Below are 15643 nucleotides of genomic sequence, written 5' to 3'. Positions count from 1 at the left end.
TTTCAGAAGAATGAGAGTTGACTTGTTCCTCGTATGCAAATCATTACAACTGACAGTAAAAACAATGGTCTTGATTTCAATTATTAATATCTCATTTTAATGAATGCTTGCGTGTATTATCACTACGCTCAATGGCACTCCAAGGACAGCTATAAAAATGGTTTCTTTAAGTAAAACATGCATAACTTCTGTTGGCATAGATCAATATCAGTAACTGCTTTTTTTTCCAGATGAGTAGATTAAGATGCTATTAGACATACTTCATTGTATCAAATTTGTGTATCAAATTTGATTGCATTTTGAATCAACTTGTAGACGATAGTAATTGCCGAATATGCACATCAACAATCGGGGGCGGAACCAGGAATTTGTGTGTGTGTGGTGTGTGCTGGAATTTACTACCTTACGGAGACATGCACACAATAGGGAACAACAGATTGTATACGTCTCCACATGACAGTTTCTATAGATGAATACGTCTCCACAAGAATTTCACGAAATAGATATATGGATTTTACTCAAAAACAAGGAATTTCCAAGGTGGGTTGATTTGTCGCAAATGGAAGAGTTTTGGAAAAGGGATATTCAGTCCAAATTTCAGCCCAGGAAATTAATTCTGGTTAAAATAAGAGCATTTTGAAACTTCAATTTCAAACTCGAAAACTTTACTACACGAGAACAAAGAAATGTCTCCACAGGAATACAAATTCCAGAATGTCTGTGTGGGTGAGTTTGTCTTACATACGCAGTGTGGACTTCCGAACAAAAGACGTCCACATAATGTAGGTAGCACCGACGTTGTGTGGACTTACCCCACGTCCACACAGTGTTTCCCCATTTCTGGAAAACAGGTTTAGAGGCATTTTTGGGTTAGGTTTATCTGTAGCAGAATGAAGAGAAACACTAAAGGGAATCATAGAAAAAAAATTGGGTTGAAAGAGTTTTCACAGTTTGAGAAAAATGAGTTTTTTCACTGGTTTTTCTTAACTACACGAAAGCAATGGAAAGTCCACACTAGTCATGTGAAACAAGTATGTATGTGTGTGTGTGTGTGTGTGTGTGTGTGGGGGGGGGGGGGGGGTTCATCAGCAAATCAATGCTGAAATGTAGACAGGGTTTTTTGTCCGGACACTTGGCTCCTTAAAATCAATAGGGGGGGGGGGGGGGGGGGGGGGGGCTCGTACCATACTTTCAAAGCGGTCGCTGTTCAATGGGCTATTGTGTACACAGATGCATGCAAAGGCCTCAATTGAATAGCCATTCGGAACCAGTTGAATATAATTTTTTTATGATTTGGGAAAAGCTTGGCTAGGCTAGACTTGTCTTTTGTATTGCCACAAGAACATTTAATTTTACCTCAAAATAAGTCATCAACTATTATTTACATCATTATGATGTTATCAAAATATAAAACAACAAACCAAAACATTCGACGAGATTGATTTCCTTGTAGATTGTGTTTATACAGCTTACAAGCTCGTGGGGCATCGAAGCGGGGACATCTGTGGTTTAGTCGAGTAAACACACACAAAGACATGTAAAAGTAGAACTAAAGGAAAGTTGAGTGTCAATACGATTGTGGTACATTTTGAAACGTGTAAATTATTTTCGCAAACGGACTTGATAATCTTAATTATTAAATAGCATTCCTAAAAACTAATACCCGACGACACCGAGACTGGAAATTTGATCAAAATGCGGTGCGCAAAGGCAACTAATGGTTGTGTCTCTTTTGTTGATGTTCATAAATATGCAAAACGTCTGCTCGTCTATTTCCTTTCTACACATGAAGTGGCATAGAGAATGATGATCAATGATCTCATTAGTGTTGTTTTCATTGAAAAGGTATCCTTGCTTTGTTGCAAAGCGTTTGGATATCATCATCTATGGAGAAGCTGTTAAGTTTGACGAACATGCAACGCATGATTGTTTTGTTTTGGGAATTTGAAAGGTTATTGTTGGTATAATTATATACGTGCTTTTTCAAAAAAAACGAAATGTAAAAGAATATAATGTCTTGCAACAAATACCCCCCCCCCCGGCGCTCCCCATTTGAAATCTTGAAATGAACACAAATTTGTCTTTGTCTTCAGTGCCCCAGATTTAATGTTGGCAATAAGAGCTTTTATAGTGATTTTTTATCAAATAATTTCTCGTAATATATCAGAGAAATATATCGTGAGTGTCATTTAATCTTAAATATGATCTCAAAATGATTTAAATCAAATCTTGAATTTGTTAGTGTCATTTAAGAAAGCAACAAGTTTTATGCAACCTGCCAATAAAGACATTTTTGTGAATTTATGATTGTTAATATTTAACGTGAAGTGAATTACTTTTCAACGGGATAAATAGGGAAAAACAAGGCAGAGGTGTGATTTCCTAGGAAGCTTGGGGGAGTAATTTAAAACAAGTTGAAAATAAAAAAAAAACCACAAATCAACTTCGACCCAGATCAAATCAATACCCTACAGTTTATCTCTTGTTCCTCTGCCAGTTTATTGTTCATATAACAACGGGTGGGGAAAACCTCAAATGCACCGACGAACAAGAAAGAATCCACGACAGTGCTTAAAAAACGGGATATCCATGCAGAACGCGATTTTTGCATGTCATCATCTCCACATCGTAAGTCGACTTGGCGAGATAATTTATCTCGACAAGTTGTCATCTCGACTTCAGGAAGTCGACTTAGCGAGATATTTCATCTGGACAAGTCGTCATCTCGACTTCGGAAAGTCGACTTGACGAGATAATACATCTGGACAAGTCGTCATGTCGACTTATGGAAGTCGACTTGGCGAGATAATTCATCTGGACAAGTCGTCAAGTCGACTTCGGTAAGTCGACTTGGCGATACAATTATGTGATTAAATCGCCTTACTCTCGGCGATATGTCAGCATGACGTGATAAATTATGTGAGTAAATAAAGAAGTGGATGGCACTCATGAAGCGCCGTACATATGTATGTGTATGTAGTCAGTTGTAATGTATGCAGGGCCCCAATGAAAATTACCAGTTCTAAACTGTTCGTGCAAAACCCTGGGTAAAGAGATGTAATAAGAAAATACATAAATGAATACATTGTATGTGTTTACGTGTACATGTATGCTAGTCGATCATGGTTAATGATGGAGGTCAAATCCGAAGGAGCAATGACACCTCGAGGGTCTCCACGTTCATAGTAAATGCAATATTATATGCGTCTTTTGGCCCTTGTAATGCGATACGGTAATCAAAACACCGGAGAACAACTTGATATTGTTTTTATGCTCAATGAGCAAGGACAGGATTTAGCTGCAGGTTCCATAATCACAACCAAAGTACGTCAAATCACTACTCTGACAACTCTAAGAAAAATTACTCTCTTTGAAATCCTAACCCACTTTGAAAACCTAACCCACCCGATTGAAATCGGGAACAGCTAAAAAGCCCTCGTACCGGATTTTGTGCATACCTAAGTTCCCCAATACCTATGTTCCCCAACCCTAACTCTAACCTTAACCATAACCCTAACCCCAACCCCCAACCCCCAACCCTTACCCTAACCCTGGGGAGTTTGGGGAATATAGGTATTGGGGAACATAGGTATCAGTGTTGTAGTCGAGACCGGATAGTCCGAGACCGAGACCAAGACCGAGACCTGAAGTTGCGAGACCGAGACCGAGACCAGCCCCTTCAAGGCGGACCGAGACCGAGACCGAAATGGTCCGAGACCGAGACCGAGACCGATACCGCGGATAATAAATAACAATAATCTAAATAAACAATAAGACACTAATTACAGCTGAACAGTCTGTCCTTATGATGTTGATGATCATGGGGATGTGAAAGAAGTGATTGAAAGATAGGAATCACTTGTACCTGCTTAATTGTGTCATGCGAGTGCTCTTCGTGTTTGCTTCATGCCATAAATTACAACATGGCAACAGAATTTGTTATTGTCACAATCAATTAAAAAATTGGAAACAACCTAATTTAAAGAAGGGGGAAACCTTATTTGATGAACTCCATATATTTTTGCCACTTTTTAAAAAATATATTTTTTTAAATATTGTTTGACTACTATAAAGTGTAAATCTGATGAAAAAACTCTAACTTAGGAGTACGACAATTTGTACTAGTTTTTACAAAACTTAAACATGTTGAAACTTGACAAAAGTAAAAAGTTAAAGGTGGATGTTTCATCCGTTATAGGAACTCGGACCCTAAACTCCACAGCCACCCCTTGGTTTCAGCAATGACCACTAACGGATATTTGAATGCAACTTTAATATTACATTGGACCTCCTTGTAAACCTGATTCGAAAAAAAATTGGAGCAAGAAAATATTGATTTATTTTTTAAAATTTCAGTCATGGAATATAGATTTGTACATGTAGACAAAAAATTGAGAGATGTTAGCCAGATATGGATTGGTGTGCCCCCCCCCCATCCCTCTTTGTGATTCTCCTTCCAACCCTGCATGTTTGTGTGTCCCCTACATGTTTGTTTCTTGTTCCTCTGTCATTTACCTCTGAAGAAGGCCTGGCTAAGGCTGAAATGTAATGCCACTTTATTTTTGTTTAATGTCAATAACGTAACATATACTATTGATGAACCATATTTGCCTGATCTATCTTCTGCCCGCCGTCATCATCGTCATTAGCCTATTTGAGAATATGGCCGACACAATAGAAGGGCGCTGTCACAAACTGAATGTGGTGGGTGAGATGTACTTTTAGGATGGATGAGATGTACTTTTGGGATTCATGGCTCAGTGCGCACGCCTCTCTGTGTTTTGTACCGTGCCAGCGTATCTCCTGCATCAGCTACTTTGCTGGGAAATTTACTTGAATATTTTAGTGATTAATAAGTACGACATGTTGCCAATTTATTAATAGTTTATTGTGATGGCCGTAAACAGCATATAGCGATTAATGGAACACAATTCTTCTCGACTCATGCAAATGCAATTGACATTTAGGAAGGAGACAAGGCAGGCAATTAGACTCTATTTTTGTGTGTACATGGCAGTAGCTTAATTTGTGTTTATCACAGATGAAAAGATGAATACATGGCGAGTCAAAAAGAAAGTGACCGTATGAGAAAAAAATGGCACGCTCCATTTTGTAGAAAATATAATTGGGATAAAGAACATGTTATTGAGTATTAACTGTGAACATTTCACGTAATTTGCATACTCTATTCCCAAGTCGTGTCTATTTTAATAAAGATATCACAAAATTCAGCTGTCCACCACTAATACCAATTTAACGGTCTACGAATTGATGAATATCCATTAATAAATATAATGGGGAAAAAAAACGTGTTCCCGCCTCCACGAATAAAGGAAAAATTGAAAAGAAAAATAGAAAAATATCACCAATATTTCTAGTGAAAAAGAGTTGAATTGTTCCCCATATCCAAAATACAAAATCTGACGGTAAAAATAATGTTTCAGTCTTGATTCATAAGATTAAAATCTCAGTTGTATTTGGAATCAATGAGGATGGCTATAAAGTGCTTGTTTCAACAGATCATCCCACAATAAAAACGAGAAATATAAGAAGAGGAGCAATGGTTATTGGACTATGCCTCACTCACTAGAAAGTGAAGAGAGACATGTCCATTAGCATCACACTGCAGTCACATTTGCCCTAAACTGATTCTTTACTTAGGCCTAACCCTAAAAGGGCCGAGGCGGAATCCAACCCCCTCACTTTTTGGCTGGTCTCGACTCGAGACCAGCCAAAATATCGAGACCAAAGGGGACCGAGACCGAGACCAAGACCGAGACCACAGTTCCCGAGACCGAGACCGAGACCGAGACCGGCAAAAAGTGGTCTCGAGACCGAGACCGAGACCGAGACCGGTCTCGAGACCTACAACACTGATAGGTATTAAGGAACATCGGGTCGACCCATACCCAATCACCCCAATACACTACAGATTCATGATTGTTAAAAACGTCATCATCAATACATAATATTTCTGAAATGCATTTAACAAAAAAAATGCGGAAAAGCCTTGTTTTCTGTTTCAAAACAAACAGACATACTTCTAATTTATATTTGTTGGTGTTTGTTGGAATTCGGTTTTCGATTTGTTTTAATGGTTATTCAATGGTTGTTGCCGCGCCTTCACGGTGCCACCTTTTTGGGGTCCGATACATTCCACTATACATATTTTATGTAGGGAACTCTAGGTATTGATAATTGCTACTGTCGATTCAGGTTGTAAGTTTTCTCAAGCGAATTGAGGGGAATAATGCAAAAATTATATAAACAAAAAAAAGGTATTTTCGATGTTCTCTAGTTATATTTGCAGTGTTTCTTGTTTGATACAGAGAATGGCAAATATAAAAGGCTGAAGGACCATAGTCATCTTCATGATCGGTAGATGGCAAGTTTGAGGCGAGTGTAGGTTGCTCTATCAGTCTAGTTTTTATGAAGAAAACCTCACAGAGTTTATCAAAGCGAAAATGGGAATGGTGCAGTAATGAATCCAATTGTGTTTGCTTTCACTTTTAAAGTACAGTGTATTGCCACCTAAGTTCATATTATGTGCTTTCTAATAGTCAGAAAAAAAACTGCTTCTGCTGGACAGAAATATTTCAAAGGACACTTGTTGATCGTAGCGAACGTTTAAGTTAGTTTAAATCTTCAGGCAGTGTAGAATCGATATTTCAAAAATCATGACATGTCCATGATATTATCAGCTTCCGCAATATCATGGCGCCAGTGGAGTTACACCAAGGTGAATTATTGACCCAAAAAGCAACGAACCTCGGCCATGACAATAGTGGCAAGGTTGTTTATGCTAGCCAGAATAAAGAGTTTTATTCGAACTTTCAAAAGGGGCAAATGTTAGTACCTTTCCCGTAAAGGTTATTTTTTTTTAATTGAAACGTTTCATTGACGTTGCTAGCATTCTTTTCTTTTCCTTAACAAATATCAGGGTTCCTGCTTCGGTTACACAGATGCCCAACCTAATAGGAATGGGACCGGCTTTCATTTAAACTAGTCATGCCTGACGCTTGAATTTTCTCGGCGTAAATCATATGTGATGACTTCAATCCGTAAATGCGCACATCTCTTTCTAAATTATAAGGTCCGTGCAATTAATTTTGTGCAACTTTCTACTGCTCTGAAATGTGTGAAAACTACACATTTGACATCCTTTTTTGGGTAATCTTATTGCAAAGTGCACTTCTTTAAACACTTAAAAGTTTCCATGCTTTTCCGGACTACCGAGCGCGCTGTTGCTGTGATGTCATTACAGGAAGATACTATTTAGTTTAGGGGGTTTCTTTCAAATTATTCACCCAAAATGTGCGAATTGAAAATATTTGTGAGAAAGGGTTGCTCATTTGCTTACTGCCACGTAATGACACAACAAAATAAATCACCAAAGAAAAGAAATTTATGACTTTCAAATATTCAAAAATCTTGCACCCTTGTGTGCTGAAATAGCCATGTAACATTAATCTACCCGGCAAAGTTTTGCTCATGAATATATGTAACTTTGCATTAGCATAAAAACGGAAAAGGCACAACCAAAAACACCATCAAAATGGAAAAAGAAAACTTGTAAATAAGGTTTAATGTGACTCAAAGATGCATTTTCAAGGTTTGCATGGAAAAGTACTTTGCATGGGCCCTTTAAATAAGTGTTCGGTCAGACATATGCAAGACAAAAATTAAGAAATTACCCAAGAGAAGTGTCCCCGATGGTACAACTATTGCCAAACATACATGCCCCGATGTCCTGCACGTCATGAAATCATCCACGTGAAGATGCCCCTTGCTTAAACGTTTAAACAAGCAGAAAATATCAACAGTGAACAAGAAATGATCTTATCCCTTTCCATTTCATTACTTTGGTACATATTGTATCCCTCATATCAGTTTATTTTTTACATTGTACATTTTACTGTCACCAAGAATTGTTTGGGAAAATTAACCTCTGAGGAAAATAGGAAAATATATCAAATAAAATAAAGGTCTTCCCGCTCAGTTTAATAGATTTGGCAGCCAGGTTGATGACGAATCACCCATTTTTGCACGAATTTGGATGCACGTTTAGATCAACATTCAATTAACTAAACAGATCGGTCAATTTAAATCTAAAAACATGCGATTCCACTTTTCAACGATTCACTTTCAAAAATAATGCATTCAAATTACAATGTTATATTGGGTCATGCAAATTCACCGCAGCTTCACGTTGCGTCAGTTTGGTCGTTCTAATTCGCCATGAAGTAAGCATTTGTGAATAATAAGCAAATGAATTCGAGACCAGTTCATGTGATTAATTTGTTCGCCAGAATTCAATAAATTGCCTTTTTCCAATTTGAAAATACATGACAGCTGTTTCCCACAAGATTCGGCTACAAAGCAGCAGTCAAAAAATAATTATATTCATCAATCACTTTTTTACATAAACAGAAAGCAGATGTTACTGAAATAAAGCATGTTTTCGATAAAGCTCACTGAAAAAGAGCAAAGGGAAATACTTTACGAACATAATTTTAACAAAAAATATACATGTATATTGTGAACGCGGAAAAAAGGGGCAAGTATCCGTTGAGTTTAAAGCTATAGTCCATCATTTGTAATTAGTGCATTTTGTTCGTTTGAAGCAACAAAAGTGTTCAAAATCTAATGAAGGATACTGAGCAACTAACCTGATGAAGTTTCAGCTAAGCTTCAGCTGTACATTCCGAGAAAAGCAGCATTCTAAGATCTCAATTTCAAATCAAAAGTTACTGAATCATGTTTTGAATTGTTTTGAATTGCAGCTATACGCGGCGTCGCGCACTGATCCGACGAATTATAACAACCGCGCGCGCGTGTGCGTCGTTCCAATACTTGTGCGCGCTGCGCTGAATAACAAAACAACTACTAATTAAAATTTTCCTACGGTGCTTCTTAAGAATCACCGTTGGAAATTCCTTCTTTCGTTGATTACTTCAAAATGACAGCTTCCCAGAAAGAATAATTTCACAGGGAGTTTAGTTCCCTTACTATCTTTCAACCAAGTTTGTTTTTCAACAGTAATTACGCCAGTTACTTTTCGGATGGCTGCAAATGATGGACTATAGCTTGAATGTTGCCTACGTTTATTGTTTATATGTCGACTTTCATGTATCATCTTTAATTTTCTCTCATCAGTTTATATTTTTACCTCTTTAGATTAAAGGCAGATAACGGACACTTTGAACATGAAACTAGAATAAAACCAAAAAAAAGAACTTGTGAAAAATACCATTTTTGGTCAAACCTTGCCTTCGTTTCATATTATTTTAAATGCAGAAAGTACTAAATAGAATGCGCAGAGATGAAAACGAAAATATGATTGTTATGCAAATAACCCTAAACCAAACAGACGACTAAATTGAATGATCATTTAAACCGAATGACATAACTTCAACTGAGGATAAGTTAAACATGAAAATGTCAAGTCTGACAACGAAATTGAACGTCTGAAAAAAAATACGAGCCACGGGAATGACAGCAGGGAGCTAGTTCGCTTCAAATCGGCCACTATCAAGATTAATTTGAATGCGTTTATTGTCAAATTGGCCGGGAAAACCGATGAAAGATGACTTCCCATCAACGAATAAGAAACGAAAAGCATGGTAATACGTTATAAGCGCACTCACGTTCGCTAATTTGAATGCCTCAACCGTCTTAAATTAAAGACTTAATTTAAGAATGCTACAAATTAAGTCTTGAAAGCACCAAAACGAAATAAAATGTCCAAAAACGAAAACGAACATTCAGAGCAAAATCTTGGCTGCCTAAAAAGGAAAGTGAATGCCCCTAAAATGAAAAGAAACCCCAATTTGATCCCACGTGCAAAGATCACGCGAAATAGAATGGCTGATAATGAAAATGATTAGAAAAAATCGGGAATTGGCTGGGAAAACCTATATTAAAACGTTTGGTTCATCCAAAGCCTCAGATTAGAAACGAAAAACAAATCAGGAAAATGGTACCGCGAGGTTTCGCGGTACAAAATCACGATCCTATCCAACTGAGTTATCGAACTGCTCGACTAATTCTGGAAATTCATGGTAATATATACCTGCGTGCGTATCATAAATGTATCGTAGAGGGCGCTCAACAACCATGTAATGCAGATGTTGTTGGGAAAAAAAATATTCGCTACCCGTTGCCGGCCAACATGTCCGGCTGTAAACGTTTTTACTACATCTCATAAATATTCATGATCAAATTGGAGCGCGTCATTGGCCGAATCCACCGCGCGTCCGGGAAGTAAAAATGATACGCGCCCAGGTGATGTCATCCCGGTGAGTATCCCGCTTGCTGCTGTGCGGTAGTTTTTCTGGTAGCACCAAAAATTCCCTCTGGAACCCGCTTCGTAGACATGTAGTCTACAGCATGTAATCTTTACGGAATCTTTACGGAGTGTTGGCATCAGACTATTTCATGTACTGTGACGTAGAACTTGAATTGTGCTGAATAAAGATGCAAAATCTACGAAGGCCGTTATCGACGAGGCAGTGAGGCTACTAAAAAGACAGTGAAGCTGCTAAACATGTATGAGGTGTAGTAAAGCATAGTTTATTTCTGGAAAATAGTTGGAATTACTGGTCCCTCGGTGTAGGTCAGCTTGACTACCTCCCGACGCGAACCTCGGGACCAGTTATTCCCACTACTTCCCCTCAAACAATGCTGTATTTGTATACTACGAACTACTGATTTTCATGAAATAACTATACCATTAGAGATCTGTAACTACCACTGCACTTTGTGTTAGGTTTTGGATGGTTTGGGCAAGGATCATGGTTTTGGGGTTATTCAGTTGGGGAGGTCAAGTGTCGAGTTGGTTAGGTGCCGGGTCATTCAGGTGCCGTATAGCAAGTCGCGAGCAGGACGCAAAAGTAAGGTGCTGAGTTGGAAAGGTCCCGAGTTGGCTAGGTGCCAACTGGGTGCCGACTAGATGCCGAGTTGGCGAGGGGCCGAGTTGGTGGGGCCGAGTTGGCTAGGTGCCGAAGTGACTTACATTCACTCAACAAACGCGGTACCTCCATGTATGATTTTTAATTGGACAGCAGAAAAAAAAAAACATGTAGTATCCATCTTCCATTTATTCATTAATTCACTGTTTAGTGAAGTTATTTGTTGATGGATTCCATTCTCTAATTTTCTCCCACTTAATTTCATGAGAAAGCAATCAATAATGTAACTGTTACGCTTCAATGGATTCTTTGTAACATGACGTGAAAAACGCATCTTTGCAACAAAACGAGTGTCTCCCCTGAAGAAACTTATAGACTTGGAATTTGAAAGCAAAAGTCAGCGAACGTTTGGGTATCATTTGGATATATTACGTAGTACGTACGTATATTAACAGCACTGCTTATTAGGATCCGACGATGTGATAATGTTTGCACATGTACGCGTACTTCGGCAACGTTTCCAATCACCACGAACCTTATTTTTTTGAGGGACAATTGGAGATGAGTTTTCTTGAGAAAATGCTGTACATGCTGGCCTGAGATATATCATTCAATGTTTATTTTTGTGAATGACCCTTTTTGAATTCTAAAACCTCGTTAAAGACTTTGCCATAGGCCTACTTGCTACACAAATGTAGGCTTATTGTGTAGTCACGTGATCCTGATTTTCAGCAAACTGCTCCACATTCTAAAAATTGTGTTTAGCAATTAAACACAATCTTGCTGTCAGTGTGAACACAAGTTTAGAAGCTAAACATAGTGTCCAATGCCTAAACATCAATGTGAATTGCTAAACACCACCAATCAATACTATAGGTTTTCTCGGACAATTTTGGCAAATGAGCAGCCAATTTAACCACTACGCTATTCTATTTCGCGCGAAATCAAATGCTACTGAAAAGGGTCATTCGATTTCGTTTTATGACCAGTCAAATGTACTGTTGCGTCATTCGATTTAACAAAATAATCATGCAATTTAACAATTCAACAAAGCAGCATTCAAATTCGCAGGAGCTTTTTGAGGCGTGTGTTTAGTCATTCAAATTCATCTTTGGGCAGTCATTTCTGGAATTTGTGCAATCTAAAAAACGCTTTGTTAAATTGTTGTTTCCTTAAGAATGTTGAAGGCATAAATACGGTTCACTTTTTGGCACTTGAGTCACTTTGCCGATGTACTTCGAAGACGAGCTTTCGCTACAGTTTTACACGCATATTTCTAGAAATGGCAGCTCGTGGTCGCTACGCTAGAGTGGCCCAGGTAGATCGAGAAAGGTTGATTGAGGCCTTCGAGGGAAACGAGCAAGACTACCTTCAGCTTGCGGTCAATTTGAACATCAACAAGTCCACAGCCAGATCAATTGTTGCAACATATTTGAGGACTGGAAGGCGAGAGATGCTGGCAAGAGGAGGAGCAACCCACAGCAAGATGGATGATGACATGCGAAACCATCTGCAAGGCATCCTTGACGCTAATCCCGTCTTGACACTTCAACAAATGAAGGCTAGTTTGAGTGAGCATCTGCCAGAGAAGCCCCAGGTTTCTACTGCCACCATAGCCAGGGCCTTGGATGGGATGATGATTACACTGAAACTAGTGGAGGACGTCCCTGATGCAAGAAATTCCCCTGAAGTTCTTGATCAACGCGTCCAGTAAGGTGAGTGGTTCCTGCAGCATGGTGTTCTGGCGCATCTAGTCTTCATTGACGAGACAGGTTATAACGTCTGGACTCGACGCTCCCAAGGTAGAGCTCCACGAGGGATCGCTGCAAGACGAGTCGTCGACAAAAACGAGGGAGAAATTGCAATGTCACCTTCGCTGTTTCTAGTGAAGTAGGCTTGGTGCACCACCGAATCGCATTCGAAACTGTGACGCGAGAGAGATTCGAGGAGTTTCTTGCGGACACAATTCAAGAGTGTGATGCAGTTTTCCCAGACGACGAACCCATTTACCTCATATACGACAATGCGAGGCCTCACGTGCGAGCCCAACTCCCTGAAGGTGCCAACCCAATGATCCAGCTGAAGCGCCTCCCTCCCTACTCCCCATTCCTGAACAGCACGGAAATGGCACACTCTGCATTCAAGGCTGCAGTTAAACGCATCCTTGGGTTACCTGAGTGGCAACAACGTGTCGGAGACAGACAGGCTGCCCAGCAAGCAGGAATGAACATGCAGCAGTGGAGGTGCGATCTCCTTCAACAAGCAGCCATCCAGAGCGTTGATGTCATCACCCAAGTGAAGTGCATGCAGTGGTACAACCATACCCAAACATATATGCCAAGATGTCTGGCACGCCAACAGATTGATGGTTGAGGAAGAAACAACATAAACAATAAAAAACCAGGAAAAACATAAAGAAACACCCCTTCAAACACAATACAAAATTAGGTCTTGGTCAGTTAACCAATAAAGATCCCCCCCCCCCAAAAAAAAAGAATGAAGAAGAAAACAAAGAAGAAGAAAAAACCTCATTGGCCCCATGTAAAGTCTACTGGAAGCATAAATAAAGAAAACAAGGTTTGCCTGAATTAAAGTGAAGATACGAAACAGTTGCCTAGTACAGTTTATCTGTTTATTCGTATTTCTTTAGTCGTACTTATTTGAATTCTCTTTAAGCGAAATTGATTGCCTCTTTACGAAATTGAAAAAAATTAAATCAGTAAAATCTCCAGTCGAACCCGCTTTGCTAAATTGAATGATGATTGTGTGTCACAAAAAAGAATGATGATATGCTAAATTGAACAAAGTGCTAAAGGAATTTGAATGCCTCAAAACGAAATTGAATGGCCGAATTCTGAATTTGAAACGCAGTAACAACTGGAGAGGCAAAATAGCTTCAATTCGAACGCACGAAAATTAAATTGGCTGCTCATTTGCCGAAATTGACCGAGAAAACCTATAGTATATCATGTTTATAAACTGATGGCAATATAGTGTTTTTGCAGAGTCCTTAAAAATATATCTTTAAATATTGTTAGTTTTCATATTAAATCTGGTCAGATAAGGCCAAAAAAAAAATAAGTCGGTCTCTGGTCAGCGCGCGCGTCGATTTTAATCATGCGCGTCGATCTTTTTTTTTCACAAAATGTTCCGCGGTAGCTCCAACAGCGCCCTCTATTTCCGCACCTCCTCAATTTTGTTTACCAAAGAGCACCAAGGAATGGGAAATTGCACCAAGGCAAATGATCGAAAGCACCAAGGCAAATTATGGAGGACACCAATGTACATGAGGACACCAAAAAAGCAAAATAGTACCCCACCTTGTCTGTACATTTAAGCTTGAAGAAAAAAAAGAAAGCCGCGTGGCCGCGTCAATTCCGGAACTTTGGTCTGACCAGAGACCGAATATTTTTTTTTTGGCCTAAGAAGAAGAAAATAATTGCTTATTTTTTGGGCGGTTGCTTGTCGGCATGACGTCAGAGTGACCATTCACAACATATTGCTTATACTTTTGTTTGCAGGCAATGGTATGCCAATGGATGTCGAGTGTCTAGCGTCACGAAAGATGACGTCACCTGTAGCTGTGGTTTCCTAGCGAATTATGCCCTGCTATTGCAACCATATAAGGTGCGTCAAGATTTGCTCATCTTCATGGGTGTTGCCAGGATTTGGCAAGGAACCCCCTGGAAAAGAAAAAAAGAGAAAACAAAAAGAACATAAAGAAAACAAAAAGAGGTGTGAAGTCATATTTGCTATTACTTTAATACACATTTAACGAAACGGGCGTCTGCATGGCTGTTTAATGGCGGTGGGATGGGCAAATGTCTCCCGCCTACCCTCGGAAGAAAAAAAAGATAAATTGAGAATATGCTAGTGAAAGTACAAGGATCTTCGGGGAAAATTGGCTTTGCCTGCCCCCCCCCCCCCAGAAAATATCCTGGTGACGCCCATGCTATTTTTTTTTTAAAAATCCAACCATGTTTGTATTTCTTTATTGTACATGGAAACAAGTTTTAGCGAAAGAGGTTTCTGTGAAAATGGTGGGGTTTGTTTTTGCATATTTAGAACTTGTATCAACTTCTGTTTGTAGTTACGGTATTGTGGGCGGTAAATTGTGGATGGATTGCACTTTTAGATTAAAGGTGAAAACTTGACTGTGACAAATACAGACTGCAGCTAGCAGATTGAGCGGAGACTACACCAGGCCGACCAATAAACCTCTGTTCTGATGACGTCACACTTTGTTTACATGTGCACTTTCCAATGGAGCCAGTGGGGGCCCACGGTCTACTGAGCACCATAGGAAAGCACACACGTGGAAATTGTGTGGAGATCGACTTGCGTGGAAATTGTTATTTGTTTGGCTGATGACAGTCGATACCCGAGTTTAGACGAATCTGGGCAAGAGGGCCTCTTGAATGGCTATTGTATAGAGCAACTATTGCATGACATATTATCCTAAAAAAATAATGGTTTCGCCGTTGAATGGGCTTACGGGATAAAACTCAAAGCGTGTCTGTTTTGGTCTATTGGCTCCGTGTGCCAACAGAGAGGGCGCCATTTTACCTAGCAACGACGTCCCATGGGCTGGACACTTAGCTGGTTGACGCGTACCGTTCATTGTGTGTGTGCCGTTGTCATATGAAAATCCAACTCCTATGAAAATCGGACCCCTTTTCCCTATTATTGGTTAATCCCTAGCACGTGACAGGTCACTCTCCCGTATGTGATCA

General features: G+C 39.3%; 1 protein-coding gene across 1 annotated transcript in view; it reads left to right on the top strand.

The window, feature by feature from the left end:
• The window catches only part of LOC119736154 (adhesion G-protein coupled receptor D1-like), a 54722-nt gene that overhangs the window by 27121 nt on the left and 11958 nt on the right, over window positions 1-15643 (top strand). Inside the window, exon 5 of the mRNA XM_038210171.1 lies at window positions 14432-14537. Coding sequence (XP_038066099.1) covers window positions 14432-14537 — 106 coding nt within the window. The remainder of the gene's footprint in view (window positions 1-14431; window positions 14538-15643) is intronic.

Source organism: Patiria miniata, unplaced genomic scaffold (assembly GCF_015706575.1).
Source record: "Patiria miniata isolate m_02_andy unplaced genomic scaffold, ASM1570657v1 HiC_scaffold_29, whole genome shotgun sequence".
Taxonomy (NCBI): Eukaryota; Metazoa; Echinodermata; class Asteroidea; order Valvatida; family Asterinidae; genus Patiria; species Patiria miniata.
Note: the sequence above shows the minus strand (reverse complement) of the source record. Positions and strands in the feature narration are given on the sequence as shown.